This window comes from Chiloscyllium plagiosum, unplaced genomic scaffold, assembly GCF_037043375.1.
Source record: "Chiloscyllium plagiosum isolate Xiang-an unplaced genomic scaffold, Cpla_swu_hap1 HiC_scaffold_24, whole genome shotgun sequence".
Classification (NCBI taxonomy): Eukaryota; Metazoa; Chordata; class Chondrichthyes; order Orectolobiformes; family Hemiscylliidae; genus Chiloscyllium; species Chiloscyllium plagiosum.
In genome coordinates, this window is record NW_028270162.1 from 3,113,267 (window position 1) to 3,134,779 (window position 21,513).

Here is a 21,513-nt window from a genome sequence, read left to right on the forward strand (position 1 = left end):
AACACACTTATATACCCCAACACACATATGTACACCAACAGCACATTGATATACCCCAACACACTGATACACCCAAATACACTGATATACCCCAACACACTGATATACTCCAACACACTGATTTACTCCAACACTCTGATATAACCCAACACACTGATATACCCTAACACGCTGATATACCCCAACACGCTGATATACTCAAAACACACTGATATACCCAAAACACACTGATATACCCCAACACGCTGATATACCCCAACACGCTGATATACCCCAACACACTGATATACCCCAACACGCTGATATACCCCAACACACTGATCTCCCCCAACACACTGATATACCCCAACACACTGATATACTCCAAGACATTGATATACTCCAACACACTGATATACTCCAAGACATTGATATACACCAACACACTGATATTCCCCAACACACTGATATACTCCAACACACTGATATACACCAACACACTGATATACTCCAACACACTGATATTCCCCAACACACTGACATACTCCAACACTCTGATATACTCCAACACACTGATATACCGCAACACACTGATATACCCCAACACACTGATATACCCCAACACACTGATATACTCCAAGACATTGATATACACCAACACACTGATATACTCCAACACACTGATATTCCCCAACACACTGATATACACCAACACACTGATATACTCCAACACACTGATATTCTCCAACACACTGACATACTCCAACACTCTGATATACTCCAACACACTGATATACTCCAAGACATTGATATACACCAACACTCTGATATACTCCAACACACTGATATACTCCAAGACATTGATATACACCAACACACTGATATACCCCAACACACTGATATACTCCAACACACTGATATACTCCAAGACATTGATATACACCAACACACTGATATACTCCAACACACTGATATTCCCCAACACACTGATATACACCAACACGCTGATATACTCCAACACTCTGATATACTCCAACACACTGATATACCGCAACACACTGATATACCCCAACACACTGATATTCTTCAACACACTGATATACCGCAACACACTGATATACCCTAACACACTGATATACTCCAACACACTGATATACCCCAGCACACTTATATACCCCAACACACGTATGTACACCAACAGCACATTGATATACCCCAACACACTGATACACCCAAATACACTGATATACTCCAACACTCTGATATACTCCAACACACTGATATACCGCAACACACTGATATACCCCAACACACTGATCTACCCCAACACACTGATATACCCCAACACACTGATATACTCCAACACTCTGATATACTCTCACACACTGATATACCCGAACACACTGATATACCCCAACACACTGATATACCCCAACACACTGATATACTCCAACACTCTGATATACTCCAACACACTGATATACCGCAACACACTGATATACCCCAACACACTGATCTACCCCAACACACTGATATACTCCAACACGCTGATATACCCCAACACACTGATATACCCCAACACGCTGATATACCCCAACACGCTGATATACCCCAACACACTGATATACCCCAACACGCTGATATACCCCAACACGCTGATATACCCCAACACACTGATATACCCCAATACACTGATATACTCTAACACACTGATAAATTCCAACACACTGATATACTGCAACACACTGATATACTCCAACACACTAATTTACCACAACACGCTGATATACCCCAACACACCGATCTACTCCAACACACTGATATACCCCAACACGCTGATATACCCCAACACACTGATATACCCCAACACACTGATATACTCCAACACACTGATATACCGCAACTCACTGAAATACCCCAACACACTGATATACCCAACACACTGATATACCCCAATACACTGATATACTCCAACGCACTGATATACCGCAACACACTGAAATACCCCAACACACTGATATACTCCAATACACTGATATACCCCAACACAATGATATACCCCAACACACTGATATTCTTCAACACACTGATATACCGCAACACACTGATATACTCCAACACACTGATATACTCCAACACACTGATATACCCCAACACACTGATATACCGCAACACACTGAAATACCCCAACACACTGATATACTCCAACACACTGATATACCGCAACACACTGATATACCCCAACACACTGATATACCCCAACACACTGATATACCCCAACACACTGATATACCCCAACACACTGATATACCGCAACACACTGAAATACCCCAACACACTGATATACTCCAACACACTGATATACCCCAACACACTGATATACCCCAACACACTGATATACCCTAACACACTGATATACCGCAACACACTGAAATACCCCAACACACTGATATACTCCAACACACTGATATACCCCAATACACTGATATACTCCAACACACTGATATACCGCAACACACTGAAATACCCCAACACACTGATATACTCCAACACACTGATATACCCCAACACACTGATATACCCCAACACACTGATATACCCCAACACACTGATATACCCCAACACGCTGATATACCCCAACACACTGATATACTCCAACACACTGATATACCCCAACACACTGACATACTCCAACACTCTGATATACTCTAACACTCTGATATACTCCAACACACTGATATACCGCAACACACTGATATACCCCAACACACTGATCTACCCCAACACACTGATATACCCCAACACGCTGATATACCCCAACACACTGAAATACCCCAACACGCTGATATACCCCAACACGCTGATATACCCCAACACACTGATATACCCCAACACGCTGATATACCCCAACACGCTGATATACCCCAACACACTGATATACCCCAATACACTGATATACTCTAACACACTGATAAATTCCAACACACTGATATACTGCAACACACTGATATACCCCAACACACTGATCTACTCCAACTCATTGATATACCCCAACACGCTGATATACCCCAACACACTGATCTACTCCAACACACTGATATACCCCAACACACTGATATACCCCAACACACTGATATACTCCAACACACTGATATACCGCAACTCACTGAAATACCCCAACACACTGATATACCCAACACACTGATATACCCCAATACACTGATATACTCCAACACACTGATATACCGCAACACACTGAAATACCCCAACACACTGATATACTCCAACACACTGATATACCCCAACACACTGATATACCCCAACACACTGATATTCTCCAACACACTGATATACCGCAACACACTGATATACTCCAACACACTGATATACTCCAACACACTGATATACCGCAACACACTGATATACTCCAACACACTAATTTACCACAACACGCTGATATACCCCAACACACCGATCTACTCCAACACACTGATATACCCCAACACACTGATATACCCCAACACATTGATATACACCAACACACTGATCTACCCCAACACACTGATATACCCCAACACACTGATATACCCCAACACACTGATATACCCCAACACACTGATATACCGCAACACACTGATATACCGCAACACACTGATCTACCGCAACACACTGATATACTCCAACACATTGATATACACCAACACACTGATCTACCCCAACACACTGATATACCCCAACACACTGATATACCCCAACACACTGATATACCCCAACACACTGATATACCGCAACACACTGATATACCGCAACACACTGATCTACCGCAACACACTGATATACCCCAACACACTGATATACCGCAACACACTGATATACCGCAACACACTGATCTACCGCAACACACTGATATACCCCAACACACTGATATACCGCAACACCCTGATATACTCCAACACACTGATATACCGCAACACCCTGATATACTCCAACACACTGATATACTCCAACACATTGATATACACCAACACACTGATCTACCCCAACACACTGATATACCCCAACACACTGATATACCCCAACACACTGATATACCCCAACACACTGATATACCCCAACACACTGATCTACCCCAACACACTGATATACCCCAACACACTGATATACCCCAACACACTGATATACCCCAACACACTGATATACCGCAACACACTGAAATACCCCAACACACTGATATACTCCAACACACTGATATACCGCAACACACTGATATACCCCAACACACTGATATACCCCAACACACTGATATACCCCAACACACTGATATACCGCAACACACTGAAATACCCCAACACACTGATATACTCCAACACACTGATATACCCCAACACACTGATATACCCCAACACACTGATATACCCCAACACACTGATATACCGCAACACACTGAAATACCCCAACACACTGATATACTCCAACACACTGATATACCCCAATACACTGATATACTCCAACACACTGATATACCGCAATACACTGATATACCCCAATACACTGATATACTCCAACACACTGATATACCCCAACACACTGATATACCCCAACACACTGATATACCCCAACACACTGATATACCCCAACACGCTGATATACCCCAACACACTGATATACCCCAACACACTGATATACCCCAACACACTGATATTCTCCAACACACTGATATACCGCAACACACTGATATACTCCAACACACTGATATACTCCAACACACTGATATACCGCAACACACTGATATACTCCAACACACTGATATACCCCAACACACTGATATACCCCAACACACTGATATACCCCAACACACTGACATACTCCAACACACTGATATACCGCAACACACTGAAATACCCCAACACACTGATATACTCCAACACACTGGTATACCCCAATACACTGATATTCTCCAACACACTGATATACCGCAACACACTGATATACTCCAACACACTGATATACTCCAACACACTGATATACCGCAACACACTGATATACCTCAACACACTGATATACCCCAACACACTGATATACCCCAACACACTGATATACTCCAACACACTGATATACCGCAACACACTGATATACCCCAACACACTGATATACCCCAACACACTGATATACCCCAACACACTGATATACTCCAACACACTGATACACCCCAACACACTGATATACCCAACACACTGATATACCCCAACACACTGATATACTCCAACACACTGATACACCCCAACACACTGATATACCCCAACACACTGATATACTCCAACACACTGATACACCCCAACACACTGATATACCCCAACACACTGATATACCCAACACACTGATATACCCCAACACACTGATATACTCCAACACACTGATACACCCCAACACACTGATATACCCCAACACACTGATATACCCCAACACACTGATATACCCCAACACACTGATATACTCCAACACATTGATATACCCCAACACACTGATATACTCCAACACACTGATATACTCCAACACACTGATATACCCCAACACACTGATATACCCCAACACACTGATATACCCCAACACACTGATATACCGCAACACACTGATATTCCCCAACACTCTGATATACCCCAACACACTGATATACCGCAACACACTGATATACCCCAACACTCTGATATACCCCAACACACTGATATACCCCAACACACTGATATACTCCAACACACGATATACCCCAACACACTGATATACCCCAACACACTGATATACCCCAACACACTGATATACCCAAAACACACTGATCTCCCCCAACACACTGATATACCCCAACACACTGATATACTCCAACACACGATATACCCCAACACACTGATCTACCCCAACAGGCTGATATACCCCAACACACTGATATACTCCAACACACTGATATACCCCAACACACTGATCTACCCCAACAGGCTGATATACCCCAACACACTGATATACCCCAACACACTGATATACTCCAACACTCTGATATACCCCAACACACTGATATACCCCAACACACTGATATACCCCAACACACTGATATACCCCAACACACTGACATACTCCAACACTCTGATATACCCCAACACACTGATATACCCCAAAACGCTGATATACCCCAACACGCTGATATACCCTAACACACTGATATACCCCAACACACTGATATACTCCAACACACTGATATACCCCAACACACTGATATACCCCAACACACTGATATATCCCAATACACTGATATACTCCAACACACTGATATACCCAATACACTGATATACTCCAACACACTGACATACTCCAACACGCTGATATACCCCAACACACTGATATACTCCAACACACTGATATACCCCAACACACTGATATACCCCAACACGCTGATATACCCTAACACACTGATATACCCCAACACACTGATATACCCCAACACACTGACATACTCCAACACTCTGATATACCCCAACACACTGATATACCCCAACACACTGATATACCCCAACACGCTGATATACCCCAACACACTGATATACCCCAACACGCTGATATACCCTAACACACTGATATACCCCAACACACTGATATACCCCAACACGCTGATATACCCTAACACACTGATATACTCCAACACACTGATATACCCCAACACACTGATCTACCCCAACAGGCTGATATACCCCAACACACTGATATACTCCAACACACTGATATACCCCAACACACTGATATACCCCAACACGCTGATATACCCTAACACACTGATATACTCCAACACACTGATATACCCCAACACACTGATATACCCCAACACGCTGATACACCCCAACACACTGATATACCCCAACACGCTGATATACCCTAACACACTGATATACCCCAACACACTGATATACCCCAACACGCTGATATACCCTAACACACTGATATACTCCAACACACTGATATACCCCAACACACTGATATACCCCAACACACTGACATACTCCAACACTCTGATATACCCCAACACACTGATATACCCCAACACACTGATATACTCCAACACACTGATATACCCCAACACGCTGATATACCCCAACACACTGATATACCCCAACACGCTGATATACCCTAACACACTGATATACCCCAACACACTGATATACCCCAACACGCTGATATACCCTAACACACTGATATACCCCAACACACTGATATACCCCAACACGCTGATATACCCTAACACACTGATATACCCCAACACACTGATATACCCCAACACACTGATATACCCCAACTCACTGATATATTCCAACACACTGATATACCGCAACACACTGATATACTCCAACACACTGATATACCCCAACACACTGATATACCCCAACACACTGATATACCCCAACTCACTGATATATTCCAACACACTGATATACTCCAACACACTGATATACCGCAACACACTGATCTACTCCAACTCACTGATCTACCCCAACACACTGTTATACCCCAACAAACCTTGGCTGGTTCTGCTTTAATTATCACAATATCACATTTATTTCGGAGTTCAGCATTGATTAATGTGTGGGCAGGCTCTGATCAGCTTTAGGGCCTTTGTCCTCTAATCTCCGCGCACATGGTACAGTGACCCCCCCACCCACGCCCTCACCCCCACCAGGTTCAGTGCCCAGTGACCCCCCCCCCCCCACCGTCCAGGGACAGTGCCTGGGTGACCCCACTCCCCACCCCAGAACAGTACCCGGTAACCCCATGTGTGTATATATGTGAATGGTGTGTGTGTGTGAGAGAGTATATGTGTCTGTGATTGTGTCTCTGTGTGTGTTTGTCTGTGTGCATCTATGTGATTGTGTCTGTGTGAGTGTGTGTCTATCTGTATGAACATGTGTGTGTGAGAGAGTGTGTGTGTCTGTGTATCTAAGAACAAAGAACAAAAGATCAAAGAAATTTACAGCCCAGGAACAGGCCAGTCGGCCCTCCAAGCCTGTGCTGATCCAAATGTATTGTTTATAGACAATTGACAACAGGTGCGGGAGTAGGCCATTCTGCCCTTCGAGCCAGCACCACCATTCATTATGGTCATGGCTGATTATCCTCAATCAGTATCCTGTTCCTGCCTTATCCCCATAACCCTTAATCCCACTATCTTTAAGAGCTCTATCCAACTCTTCCTTGAAAGTATCCAGAGACTGGGCCTTGTCTAAACTTGTCGGTCAATTCCTAAGAATCTGTATCCCTCAGCTACCCACATACTCATGCACCTGTCCCGACGCATCTTAAACAAATCTACCGTGCCTGCCTCTACCACCTCTGCTGGCAATGCGTTCCAGACACCCACTACCCTCTGCGTGAAGTAATTGCCACGTGTATCCCCCTTAAACTTTCCACCTCTCACCTTGAAAGTGTGACCTCTCATAATTGAAAAGTGAGTGAGTGTGTCTGTGTGTGAGTGTGTGAGTGAGTGCGTGTATCAGTGTGTATCTGTGTGTGAGTGTGTGTGTGAGTGTGTTTGTGTGTGAGTGTGTGTGTGTCTGTCTGTGTGTGTGTCTGTGTGAGTGTGTGTGTGTCTGTGTGAGTGAGTGTGTATGAGTGTGTGTGTCTGTGTGAGTGTGTGTGTGTCTGTGTGAGTGTGTCTATGTCAGTGTGAGTGTGTGTGTCTGTGTGAGTGTGTCTGTGTGAATGAGTGTGTCTGTGTGAGTGTGTCTGTGTGAGTGAGTGTGTGTGTGTGTGTGAGTGTGTGTGTGTGTCTGTGTGAGTGTGTCTGTGTGAGTGAGTGTGTGTGTGTGAGTGTGTGAGTGTGTGTGAGTGTGTCTGTGTGAGTGAGTGTGTGTGTGTGAGTGTGTGTGTGTGTCTGTGTGAGTGTGTCTGTGTGAGTGTGTCTGTGTGAGTGAGTGTGTGTGTGTGAGTGTGTGTGTGTCTGTGTGAGTGTGTCTGTGTGAGTGAGTGTGTGTGTGTCTGTGTGTGTGTGTGTCTGTGTGAGTGTGTCTGTGTGAGTGTGTCTGTGTGAGTGTGTGTGTGTGTGAGTGTGTGTGTGTGAGTGTGTGTGTGTGTGAGTGTGTGAGTGTGTCTGTGTGTGAGTGTGTCTGTGTGTGAGTGTGTGTGTGTGAGTGTGTCTGTGTGTGTCTGTGTGTGTGTGTGTGAGTGTGTCTGTGTGAGTGTGTCTGTGTGAGTGAGTGTGTGTGTGTGAGTGTGTGAGTGTGTGTGAGTGTGTCTGTGTGAGTGAGTGTGTGTGTGTGAGTGTGTGTGTGTGTCTGTGTGAGTGTGTCTGTGTGAGTGTGTCTGTGTGAGTGAGTGTGTGTGTGTGAGTGTGTGTGTGTCTGTGTGAGTGAGTGTGTGTGTGTCTGTGTGTGTGTGTGTCTGTGTGAGTGTGTCTGTGTGAGTGTGTCTGTGTGAGTGTGTGTGTGTGTGAGTGTGTGTGTGTGAGTGTGTGTGTGTGTGAGTGTGTGAGTGTGTGTGAGTGTGTGTGTGTGTGAGTGTGTCTGTGTGTGAGTGTGTGTGTGTGAGTGTGTCTGTGTGTGTCTGTGTGTGTGTGTGTGAGTGTGTCTGTGTGAGTGTGTCTGTGTGTGTGAGTGTGTGTGTGTGTCTGTGTGTGTGAGTGTGTGTGTGACTGTCATTACCTTCAGACAGTTCAGTTTGTTTTTCAGCTCACGACACTCTTCCTGCAGGAGTTTAATCTCCAGCTGTCTGGCAGAGCCTGTGCTGTGTACCCTACGCTGGTTCCAGATACGAGGGCCATTGAGGGCATGGGGCACAATGGGAACTGGGGAGCTGTCAGCCTGTGGGAGAGACAGAGGAAAATCTGGTCAGACTACCCCAGGGTGAAGGCCTGGGTAAGAGTGAGGGTTAACTTTCAGGGTTACGGTCAGGCTTACAAACATCAAAACATAGAAACGAGAAACAGGCCATTTGGCCCTTCAAGCCTCTTCTGCTGTGCCACTTAAACATGTCTGATCATCCAACTCATCCCTCCTTGCCCAACCTTTCCCCATACTCTTCCCTGTCTTCAGCCCGAAGGTCTATCTTCAGCTCTTCTTCGATAACATTCCCCGTTTTAACCTCAGCATCATTCACTGGGTGAAGACCTAGTTCCTCACACTTTAGAGGATTAGGATTATGGTTAGGGTAATTGTTAGGATTAGTATTAAGGTTAATGTTAGGGCTGGGTTATGGCTAAGTTTACTGGAAGCTTATAGTTTGAGTTAGGATTATGGTTAGGGTTAGAATTGAGGCTATGATTGGGGTTAGGTTTAAATTTAATCTAGTGAAAGGGTTAGGGTTAGGGTCAGGGTTAAAGTTAGAGTTACAGTTAGGGTTGGATTAGGGTTCGCATTAGGGTTAGGGTTAGGGTTAGAGTAAGGTTTAAGGTTAGCGTTAGGGTTAGGGTCAGAGTTAGGATTAAGGTCAGGGTTAGGTTACGGTTAGGGTATGTGATAGGGTTAGGGTTAGGGTTAGGGTTGGCGGTAAGGGTTAGGGTGAGCGAAAGGGTTGGGGTGAGGGTGAGCGATAGGGTCAGGGTTAGGAGTTGCCCTGCGATAGGGTTAGGGTTAGGGTTAGGGTTAGGGTCAGGGTGAGGGGCTGCCCTGCGATAGGGTTAGGGTTAGGGTTAGGTTTAGGGTTAGGGTTAGGGGTAGGGTTATGGTTAGGGTTAGGGGTTGACCTGCTAAAACAGTGAGATGCTGTGGATGCTCCTGGGAACTGACAGTCTGAGCTGCCCTCTACTGGTGCTGCAAACCTTCCTGAGACCATACCAACCCTGCGGGGTTCGTGAGGAACACAGATCATGTACAATCCATTGCACAACGGAAGCGTTTTGATCAGTGCTGTGTGGTCAGAAATCAGTGCACAGCAAGATTCTACATTAAACAAGAAAAATCCACCTCAGTAACATTGACCGAGAGACAAGTATCTGTAAGAATATGGGCGCATACCACTCCTTGCTCTACAAATACCAATCAATGAGCCTTCCTGTTTAGGAAAGATCAAAGAAAGAGAATTGTACAATGCATTCAGCACCAAGCTTAAACTATATTCAATCTCAGAGGGAGTGCCGCACTGTCAGAGGGTCAGTGCTGAGGGAGTGCCGCACTGTCGGAGGGTCAGTGCTGAGGGAGTGCCGCACTGTCAGAGGGTCAGTGCTGAGGGAGCGCCGCACTGTCGGAGGGTCAGTGCTGAGGGAGTGCCGCACTGTCAGAGGGTCAGTGCTGAGGGAGCGCCGCAATGTCAGAGGGTCAGTGCTGAGGGAGTGCCGCACTGTCGGAGGGTCAGTGCTGAGGGAGCGCCGCACTGTCAGAGGGTCAGTGCTGAGGGAGTGCTGCACAGTCGGAGGGTCAGTGCTGAGGGTGTGCCGCACTGTCAGAGGGTCAGTGCTGAGGGAGTGCCGCACTGTCGGAGGGTCAGTACTGAGGGAGTGCCACACTGTCGGAGGGTCAGTGCTGAGGGAGTGCCGCACTGTCGGAGGGTCAGTGCTGAGGGAGTGCCGCACTGTCAGAGGGTCAGTGCTGAGGGAGTGCCGCACTGTCGGAGGGTCAGTGCTGAGGGAGTGCCGCACTGTCAGAGGGTCAGTGCTGAGGGAGTGCCGCACTGTCGGAGGGTCAGTGCTGAGGGAGTGCCGCACTGTCAGAGGGTCAGTGCTGAGGGAGCGCCACACTGTCGGAGGGTCAGTGCTGAGGGAGTGCCGCACTGTCGGAGGGTCAGTGCTGAGGGAGTGCCGCACTGTCGGAGGGTCAGTGCTGAGGGAGCGCCGCACTGTCAGAGGGTCAGTGCTGAGGGAGTGCTGCACAGTCGGAGGGTCAGTGCTGAGGGAGTGCCGCACTGTCAGAGGGTCAGTGCTGAGGGAGTGCCGCACTGTCGGAGGGTCAGTACTGAGGGAGTGCCACACTGTCGGAGGGTCAGTGCTGAGGGAGTGCTGCACTGTCGGAGGGTCAGTGCTGAGGGAGTGGGCACTGTCGGAGGGTCAGTGGTGAGGGAGTGCCACACTGTCGGAGGGTCAGTGCTGAGGGAGTGGGCACTGTCGGATGGTCAGTGGTGAGGGAGTGCCACACTGTCAGAGGGTCAGTGTAGAGGGAGTGCCGCACTGTCGGAGGGTCAGTGCTGAGGGAGTGCCGCACTGTCGGAGGGTCAGTGCTGAGGGAGTGCTGCACTGTCGGAGGGTCAGTGCTGAGGGAGTGCCGCACTGTCAGAGGGTCATTGCTGAGGGAGTGCCGCACTGTCAGAGGGTCAGTGCTGAGGGAGTGCCACACTGTCAGAGGGTCAATGCTGAGGGAGTGCCGCACTGTCGGAGGGTCAGTGCTGAGGGAGTGCCGCACTTTCAGAGGGTCATTGCTGAGGGAGTGCCGCACTGTCAGAGGGTCAGTGCTGAGGGAGTGCCACACTGTCAGAGGGTCAGTGCTGAGGGAGTGTCGCACTGTCGGAGGGTCAGTGCTGAGGGAGTGCCGCACTGTCGGAGGGTCAGTGCTGAGGGAGTGTCGCACTGTCAGAGGGTCAGTGCTGAGGGAGTGCCACACTGTCAGAGGGTCAGTGCTGAGGGAGTGTCGCACTGTCGGAGGGTCAGTGCTGAGGGAGTGCTGCACTGTCGGAGGGTCAGTGCTGAGGGAGTGCCGCACTGTCGGAGGGTCAGTGCTGAGGGAGTGCCGCACTGTCGGAGGGTCAGTGGTGAGGGAGTGCCGCACTGTCAGAGGGTCAGTGCTGAGGGCGTGCTGCACTGTCGAAGGGTCAGTGCTGAGGGAGTGCCGCACTGTCGGAGGGTCAGTATTGAGGGAGTGCCGCACTGTCGGAGGGTCAGTGGTGAGGGAGTGCCGCACTGTCAGAGGGTCAGTGCTGAGGGAGTGCCGCACTGTCGGAGGGTCAGTGCTGAGGGAGTGCCGCACTGTCAGAGGGGTTAGAATTTAAACCCATGATTTATCTGGGGTCCTTGCGAGTGTGAAGTATCTGAATTGTTGACCAAGGAGCTGAGGCAATTGTCTGTTGTTTTCCAGCGAGGGTTCATCCCTCAAACAACATCAGAGCTGTCGCCTGATAGGATGCTGCTGGTATGGGATCTTGCTTTTTCTCAGTAGACAATCACCATGTGTTGAATATGAACATTGCTGAAATCTCTGTGACAGACGCATCGATTGAGATATCGATCTGACAGGGCCTGGTGATTAGTTTGGCCACATTGAAGCAGACAGGAGCGAGGCAGGTAAATGCGGCTTCTCGATTGTGAGTTAGGCCCCAACCTCAGTAAGGTGCCCAACCCTGGCCCTGCAAAGTCTGAAAGACATCAATGTTTTGGAGATGGCGTGTTCGATATTTACCAAACAAGAAACAGAATAAGGCTCCTCAGTTAAACAAAGACAAATAGATTCCAGGAGCAGGGGGAGGCCATCAGACCCATGAGCTTGCTCCCCCCATTCAATTGGGTCATGGCTTATCATCCAAATCAGGGCCTTGTTCCTGCTATCCCGCCATACCCCTTGATCCTTTTAGCCCTGAGAACGATATCTAACTCTGTTTTGAAAATATTCAATGTTTTGGCCTCAGCTGCTTTCTCTGGTACAGAATCCCACAGCCTCCCCCACTCTTTGAGTGAAGAGATTTCACTCCATCTCAGTCTGAACTAGCCTACCCCATACTGTTACATGGTGACCCCCTGGTTCTGGAGTCCTGGTTATCGCGGACATCCCTCCTGTGGTGACCTGTTTGAATTCAGGCAGCTCTGTGCGATGGACTGATCGAGGGGTTACTTTGTCCTAACCCTATTAGGAGATCCCTCTGTGGTATGGGTCAATGATTGGACCTGTCACAGCATTACACAGCCAATCAGAGCGCTGAGGCAAGTGTTGGTTTCCCTAATAACTGGGAGATGTCTATTTTTATTGAGCTGGGTCTGAGTGTCCCCTGATCTGACAGAGCTGTGCCTGCTGTGTCAGACTGAACTCTCCCACCGTTCCCTTCTGAAGGTACGTGATGTCTGGGACCTACCCTGTCCCTGACTCCATCCTTCAGCTGCACCGTGAATTCCGGATCATTTCGGCGATCCCGCCCTGGGTGTTTCATGCTGTGAGATGCTTCACTGTCTCCTCTGGAATGCTAGAAAAAAAGCAAACACATGAATAAACACGTGAAACACAATCGTTAGGAAGAGTTCAGACTTGCTTTGAATGATCAGTGTGGTTGGACATTGTAAAACACAGCAGAGTTGCTCATGCTCCTTTGGGCAGGAGGGTTGTCAGTCTGAGAGTTCTCCACGTGACTCCTTTCCTCTCCACAGGCTGCAAACTGGTCGCTCAGTCCTTTCCAAACACTAACCAGGTCACAGACTGGAGACCAACCAACTCTGCCTCAGGGACACCAACAATAAGTAGCAGCTCACCCTGAGAGAGAGAGAGAGAGAGGGAATGATTTATCCAAGATATTTCAAAATAGCTAACCAAACTCCCTCACTGCATCATCTGCCAAACTGCTTGGACATCTGATTCAATTCTAGACACAAAGAGTCAGTTAAACAAACCAAACAGCTTCATCTTTGTAGCAGCCCCCTGCTTGGAGTGAGCTATCTGATCCCAACATCCATATTCCATTGCCGGAGTCATTCTGACCTCCTGAACCCAATGGAGCAGGTTACTGACAGTGCGGAGCACCAGAAAGGTTCAGAAAGAGAGCTAATGGATTTTAGATGAATAATGTTGTTTTTAAGAGGAAAGCTAGATAAACAAATGAGTGAGAGAGAAAGAGAATATAGTGATCGGGTGGGATTGGGATGAGAAGTACTAGCATGGAGCAAATGGGCTGAATGGCTTGTAATTACTGGCCATCCGAATGCTGCCTGGCCCACTGTGCTTTTCCAGCATCACACTCTTCGACTCTGAGCTCCAGCATTTGCAGTGTGTCATCCTCCAGCTCTGTAACTATCACAATGAGTTCACACATTGTTCATTTGATCTCTGCCAAAACCCAGTGGGTAACGCTCTCAGCTCGCAGTCTGACAGCCGCTAACATGCCAGGGCCTTCAGTATTACTGCCAGGGTAACAGAAGAAACAAAAAACTTTTAAAAGAACTTTTAGAAAAGAAAAGAGCAAAAAACAGAATGTTGGTCCTGGTGAAAGGGAGTCTGGAGAATTCTGAATGGAAAATAAAGAGGTGACATGACTTGAACATTGACTTACGGACGGCACGGTGGCTCAGTGGTTAGCACTGCTGCCTCACAGCGCCAGGGTCCCGGGTTCAATTCCAGCCTCGGGTGACTGTCTGTGTGGAGTTTGCACATTCTCCCCGTGTCTGTATGGGCTCCCTCTGGGTTTCCTGGGTTTCTCCCACAGTCCAAAGATGTGCAGGTCAGGGCGGATTGGCCATGGGAAAGGCAGGGATAGGATGGATGGGATTGGGTCTCTGGAGGGTTGTTATGAACTCAATGGGCTGAATGGTCAGCTCCCACCCTGGAGGGATTCTATGAATGAATTGAATAAGTGTCTCAGTCTTCCCTCTGGAGGACATAGATAATACCCAAAGATACCTGTCCATCAGCAAACAGAAGGGAGTGAGGAATTCAAGACAATCCCGATCAGAAGGGTGATGGTCCAGGGTGAATTGTTGGAGCAGTGAGTTGACAGGTCCCTTGGTTCTGGGGCATTTCTTCCTGGGTCTTCAACAAAGTGGTTAGTGCAATATTGATGCATTGTTCTCAATTTTCCAAAATTCCCCAAATTCAGGCAAGATTCCGCTAGGTTGTAAAATTGCCAAATGTAACTGGAGGAGAAAGTGAGGTCTGCAGATGCTGGAGATCAGAGCTGAAAGTGTGTTGCTGGAAAAGCGCAGCAGGTCAGGCAGCATCCGGGGAACAGGAGAATCGACGTTTCGGACATGAGCCCTTCTTCAGGACTGAGGAAGGTGTGTCCAGCAGGCTAAGATAAAAGGTAGAGAGGAGGGACTAGGGTTCCACTGCACCCGATGTGGCCTCCTCTACATTGGGGAGACAGGCCGCCTACTTGCGGAACGTTTCAGAGAACACCTCTGGGACACCCGGACCAACCAACCCAACCACCCCGTGGCTCAACACTTCAACTCCCCCTCCCACTCCACCAAGGACATGCAGGTCCTTGGACTCCTCCATCGCCAGACCATGGCAACACGACGGTTGGAGGAAGAGCGCCTTATCTTCCACCTAGGAACCCTCCAACCACAAGGGATGAACTCAGATTTCTCCAGTTTCCTCATTTCCCCTCCCCCCACCTTGTCTCAGTCCCAACCCTCGAACTCAGCACCGCCTTCCTAACCTGCAATCTTCTTCCTGACCTCTCCGCCCCCACCCCCACTCCGGCCTATCACCCTCACCTTGACCTCCTTCCACCTATCACATTCCCAACGCCCCTCCCCCAAGTCCCTCCTCCCTACCTTTTATCTTAGCCTGCTTGACACATCTTCCTCATTCCTGAAGAAGGGCTCATGCCCGAAACGTCGATTCTCCTGCCAAATCTAACTCCTTTACTCAAAAAAGTGAGGGAGACAGAAAGCAGGAAACGAGACAGCTTGATTACAACGTGTCATTGGGAAAACATTCAAAGCTAATATTAAAAAGTTATAAAAGGGCACTTCGAGAAATTCAAGCTCATCAGGCAGAGTCAACGTAGCTTTGTGAAAGGGATTCATCCATCCATTGTAGTTATAGAGTCGTAGAGTCATACAGCACAGAAACAGACCCTTCAGCCCAACTGGTCCATACCCACCAAGTTTCCCAAACTAAACTAATGCAGACCCATTTGCCTGCATTTGGCCCCTATCCCTCGAAAGCTTTCCTACTCATGTACCTGATCAAATGTCTTTTAAATGTTGTAACTGCATTGACTACTTCCTCTGGCAGTTTGTTCCACACACCAACCACTCTCTGTGTGAACACACTCTCCTCTCACCTTAAAAATATGTGTTCTAATCTCGAACTCCCCTACACTCGGGAAAAGATCGTTGTTAGTCACTTTATCTAGACCCTTCATGATTTTATAAACCTCGATAAGGTCACCCCTCAGTCTCCTACACTTCACTGAGAAAAGTCCCAGCCTATCCAGCCTCCCCTTATAACTCAAACTCTCCATTCCCAGCAATGTCCTGGGAAATCTCTCCTGCACCCTATCGAGTTTAATAATATCCTTCCTATAGCAGGGCGACCAGAACTGGACACAGTATTCCAGAAAAGGCCTCACCAACATCCTGTACATCCTCAACATAATGTCCCAGCTCCTATACTCGATGGCCTGACCAATGAAGACAAGTGTGCTGAACACCTTCTTAACCACCCTATGTACCTGTGATACCACTTTCAAGGAACTATTTACCTGAGCCCCGAAAGTCTCTCTATTCAACAATACACTACCCAGAGACCTACCATTAACTAATTCCTGATGAAGGGCTTATGTCCGAAATCTCGATTCTCCTGCCCCTTGGATGTTGCCTGACCTGCTGTGCTTTTCCAGCACCACTCTCTTGACTCTGATCTCCAGCATCTGCAGTACTCACTTTCCTCTACCACTAACTGTATAAGTCCTGCCCTTGTGTGTTTTACCAAAATGCAAGACCCCACATTTATCCAAATTAGACTCCATCTGCCACTCCCCAGCCCATTGACCCAATTGATCAAGATCCTCGCTGGAGATAAAGGGGAACCAGTCAATGTACCATACTTAGATTTACAGAATATATTTGATAATGTTCCACATCACAGTTTATTAGTGAAAATAAAACCTTCTGGTGTGGGGGCAATATATTGGCTTCTCCTTCAGGCAGCTGAGGAAGTTTGGCATGACGGCGAATACCCTTGCCAATTTTTATAGATGGAGAAAGTGAAGTCTGCAGATGCTGGAGATCAGAGCTTAAAAATGTGTTGCTGGAAAAGCGCAGCAGGTCAGGCAGCATCCAAGGAACAGGAGAATCGACATTTCAGGCATAAGCCCTTCTTCAGAAATGAGGAGGGTGTGCCAAGCAGGCTAAGATAAAAGGTAGGGTGGAGGGACTTTAGATTACTTTACAGTGTGGAAACAGGCCCTTCGGCCCAACAAGTCCACACCGACCTGCCGAAGCACAACCCACCCATACCCCTACATTTACCCCTTACCTAACACTACAGGCAATTTAGCATGGCCAATTCACCTGACCTGCACATCTTTGGACTATGGGAGGAAACCGGAGCACCCGGAGGAAACCCACGCAGACACGGGGAGAATGTGCAAACTCCACACAGTCGCCTGAGGCGGGAATTGAACCCGGGTCTCTGGCGCTGTGAGGCAGCAGTGCTAACCACTGAGCCACCGTGCCACTTGGGGGAGGGGCGTTGGGAATATGATAGGTGGAAGGAGGTCAAGGTGAGGGTGATAGGCCGGAGAGGGGGTGGGGGCAGAGAGGTCAGGAAGAAGATTGCAGGTTAGGAAGGCGGTGCTGAGTCTGAGGGTTGGGACTGAGACAGGGTGGGGGGAGGGGAAATGAGGAAGCTGGAGAAATCTGAGTTCATCCCTTGTGGTTGGAGGGTTCCTAGGCGGAAGATGAGGCGCTCTTCCTCCAACCGTTGTGTTGCCATGGTCTGGCGATGGAGGAGGCCAAGGACCTGCATGTCCTTGGTGGAGTGGGAGGGGAGTTAAAGTGTTCAGCCACGGGGCGGTTGGGTTGGTTGGTGCGGGTGTCCCAGAGGTGTTCTCTGAAACGTTCCGCAAGTAGGCGGCCTGTCTCCCCAATGTAGAGGAGACAAGATCGGGTGCAGCGGATGCAGTAAATGATGGGTGTGGAGGTGCAGGTGAATTTGTGGCGGATATGGAAGGATCCCTTGGGGCCTTGGAGGGAGGTGAGGGGGGAGGTGTGGGCGCACGTTTTGCATTTCTTGCGGTTGCAGGGGAAGGTGCCGGGAGTGGAGGTTGGGTTGGTGGGGGGTGTGGACCTGACGAGGGAGTCACGGAGGGAGTGGTCTTTTCAGAACGCTGATGGGGGAGGGGAGGGAAATATATCCTTGGTGGTGGGGTCCGTTTGGAGATGGCGGAAATGACGGAGGATGATACGATGTATCTGGAGGTTGGTGGGGTGGAAGGGGAGGACCAGTGGGGTTCTGTCCTGGTGACGATTGGAGGGGCGGGGTTACAAGGGCGGAGGAGCGGGAAATGGAGGAGATGCGGTGGAGAGCATCGTCAACCACATCTGGGGGGAAATTGCGGTCTTTGAAGAAGGAGGCCATCTGGGTTGTTCGGTTTTGGAATTGGTCCTCCTGGGAGCAGATGTGGCGAAGGCAAAGGAATTGGGAATATGGGATGGCGTTTTTACAGGGGGCAGGGTGGGAGGAGGTGTAGTCTAGGTAGCTGTGGGAGTCGGTCGGTTTATAGTAAATGTCTGTGTTGATTTGGTCGCCCGAGATAGAAATGGAGAGGTCTAGGAAGGGGAGGGAGGAGTCTGAGACGGTCCAGGTGAATTTGAGGTCGGGGTGGAAGGTGTTAGTAAAGTGGATGAACTGTTCAACCTCCTCGTGGGAGCACAAGGCAGCGCCGATACAGTCAACGATGTAGCGGAGGAAAAGGTGGGGGTGGTGCCAGTGTGGCTGCGGAAGATGGACTGTTCCACATATCCTACGAAGAGGCAGGCATAGCTGGGGCCCATGCGGGTGCCCATGGCTACTCCTTTCGTTTGGAGACAGTGGGAGGATTGGAAAGAGAAGTTGTTCAGGGTGAGGACCAGTTCAGTCAGTCGAAGGAGGGTGTCAGTGGAAGGGTACTGGTCGGTACGGCGGGAAAGGAAGAAGCGGAGGGCCTTGAGTCCTTCGTGATGGGGGATGGAGCTGTACAGGGATTGGATGTCCATGGTGAAGATAAGGTGTTGGGGACCGGGGAAGCGAAAATCATGGAGAAGGTGGAGGGTGTGGGTGGTGTCCCGAATTAGGTGGGGAGTTCTTGGACTAAGGGGGACAGGACAGTGTCGAGGTATGCCGAGATGAGTTCGGTGGGGCAGGAGCAGGCGGAGACAATGGGTCAACCGGGGCAGTCAGGTTTGTGGATTTTGGGCAGGAGGTAGAAACGGGCGGTGCAGGGTTGTGGGACTATGAGGTTGGAGGCGGTGGATGGGAGATCCCCTGAGGTGATGAGGTTATGGATGGTCTGGGAGATGATGGTTTGGTGGTGGGGGGTGGGGTCATGGTCAAGGGGGCAGTAGGAGGAGGTGTCCGCGAATTGGCGTCTAGCTTCAGTGGTGTAAAGATCGGTGCGCCAAACTACCACTGCGCCTCCCTTGTCTGCCAGTTTGATGGTGAGGTTGGGGTTGGAGCAGAGGGAGTGGAGGGCTGCACGTTGCGAGGGTGAGAGGTTGGAGTGGGTGAGAGGGGTGGACAAGTTGAGGCAGTCAATGTCACGGCAGCAGTTGGATATGAAGAGATCGAGGGCGGGTCAGAGGCCAGCATGGGGTGGATGGGGTGTGTTGGAGGCGGGAGAAGGGGTCGTCAGAGGGTGGGCGAGAGCCCTGGTTGAAGAACTAGGCGCAGAGGCAAAGGCAGCGGAAGAAATGCTCGATGTTTTGCCGCGTGTCAAACTCATTGATCCGGGAGCGAAGGGGGATGAAGGTGAGGCCTCTGCTGAGGACTGATCGTTCATCCTCAGAGAAGGGGAGGTCTGGAGGGATGGTGAAAATACAGCAGGGCTGGGAGCTTGGACCTGGTGTGGGGCTGGAGCTGGGGGTGGGGGCAGGGTTAGGCATGGGGGCGGAGATGCATGCGGCGTGGTCGTTATGCAGGTGAGTGACGTCACTGGGGGCGGCGATGGCAGAAATGGCGTTGTTCCCGGCAGTGGTGGACCCCGCGGAGGCCGTGTATCTGTCGGCGATGGTCTTCCTGGCGATCGCGGAGGCTGCATGGTCGGTGGGTGCGGAAGTGACGTCATGGTTCGCGGTGGCGGTTGCTGCAGCCGCTGCATGGTTAATGGCGCCCGAGCGGTTCCAGAGGCCGATGGAAGATTTTTATAGGTGTGCCATCGAGAACATTCTGTCTGGATGTATCACTCCCTGGTATGGTAACTGTACTATTCCAGATCGGAGATGGTTACAGAGAGTCGTGAACTCGGCCCGGACAATCACAAAGGCCAACCTCCCATCTATAGAATCCATCAATCAGGCCCACTGTCAAGGAAAGGCCGCCAGCATTCTCAAAGATCCATCCCACCTTGGCAATGTTTTTCTACAACCTCTACCATCGGGGAGAAGGTACAGAAGCTGAACACACGCACCAGCCGGTTTCGAAACAGTTTCTACCCAACTGTTGGCAGAATTCTGAATGGACTCACAAACTCTTAACATTCGCCTGTACCTGTGTTTTGTTTTTGCCGCTGTTTACCTATTATTTACTATCTGTGCTCCTTAACTCTGTGATCTGCCTGTATTGCTCACAAGACACAGCTTTTCACTGTGCCTCGGTACACGGGACAATAAATTCAATTCAAATTCAAATTTGAATTCGATAAATGGTTATGTGGTAAACAGGAAACAGTAGAGGA

At 48.9% G+C, this 21,513-nt stretch overlaps 1 protein-coding gene across 1 annotated transcript in view; it reads right to left on the minus strand.

The window, feature by feature from the left end:
- The window catches only part of LOC148145349 (uncharacterized), a 153,777-nt gene that overhangs the window by 69,954 nt on the left and 62,310 nt on the right, over positions 1 to 21,513 (minus strand). The window contains exons 2-3 of the mRNA XM_087999791.1: positions 13,996 to 14,103; positions 9,651 to 9,809 (exon numbers count right to left, since the gene is read on the minus strand). Of these exons, the coding sequence (XP_087855917.1) occupies positions 9,651 to 9,809; positions 13,996 to 14,103 (267 nt within the window). The remainder of the gene's footprint in view (positions 1 to 9,650; positions 9,810 to 13,995; positions 14,104 to 21,513) is intronic.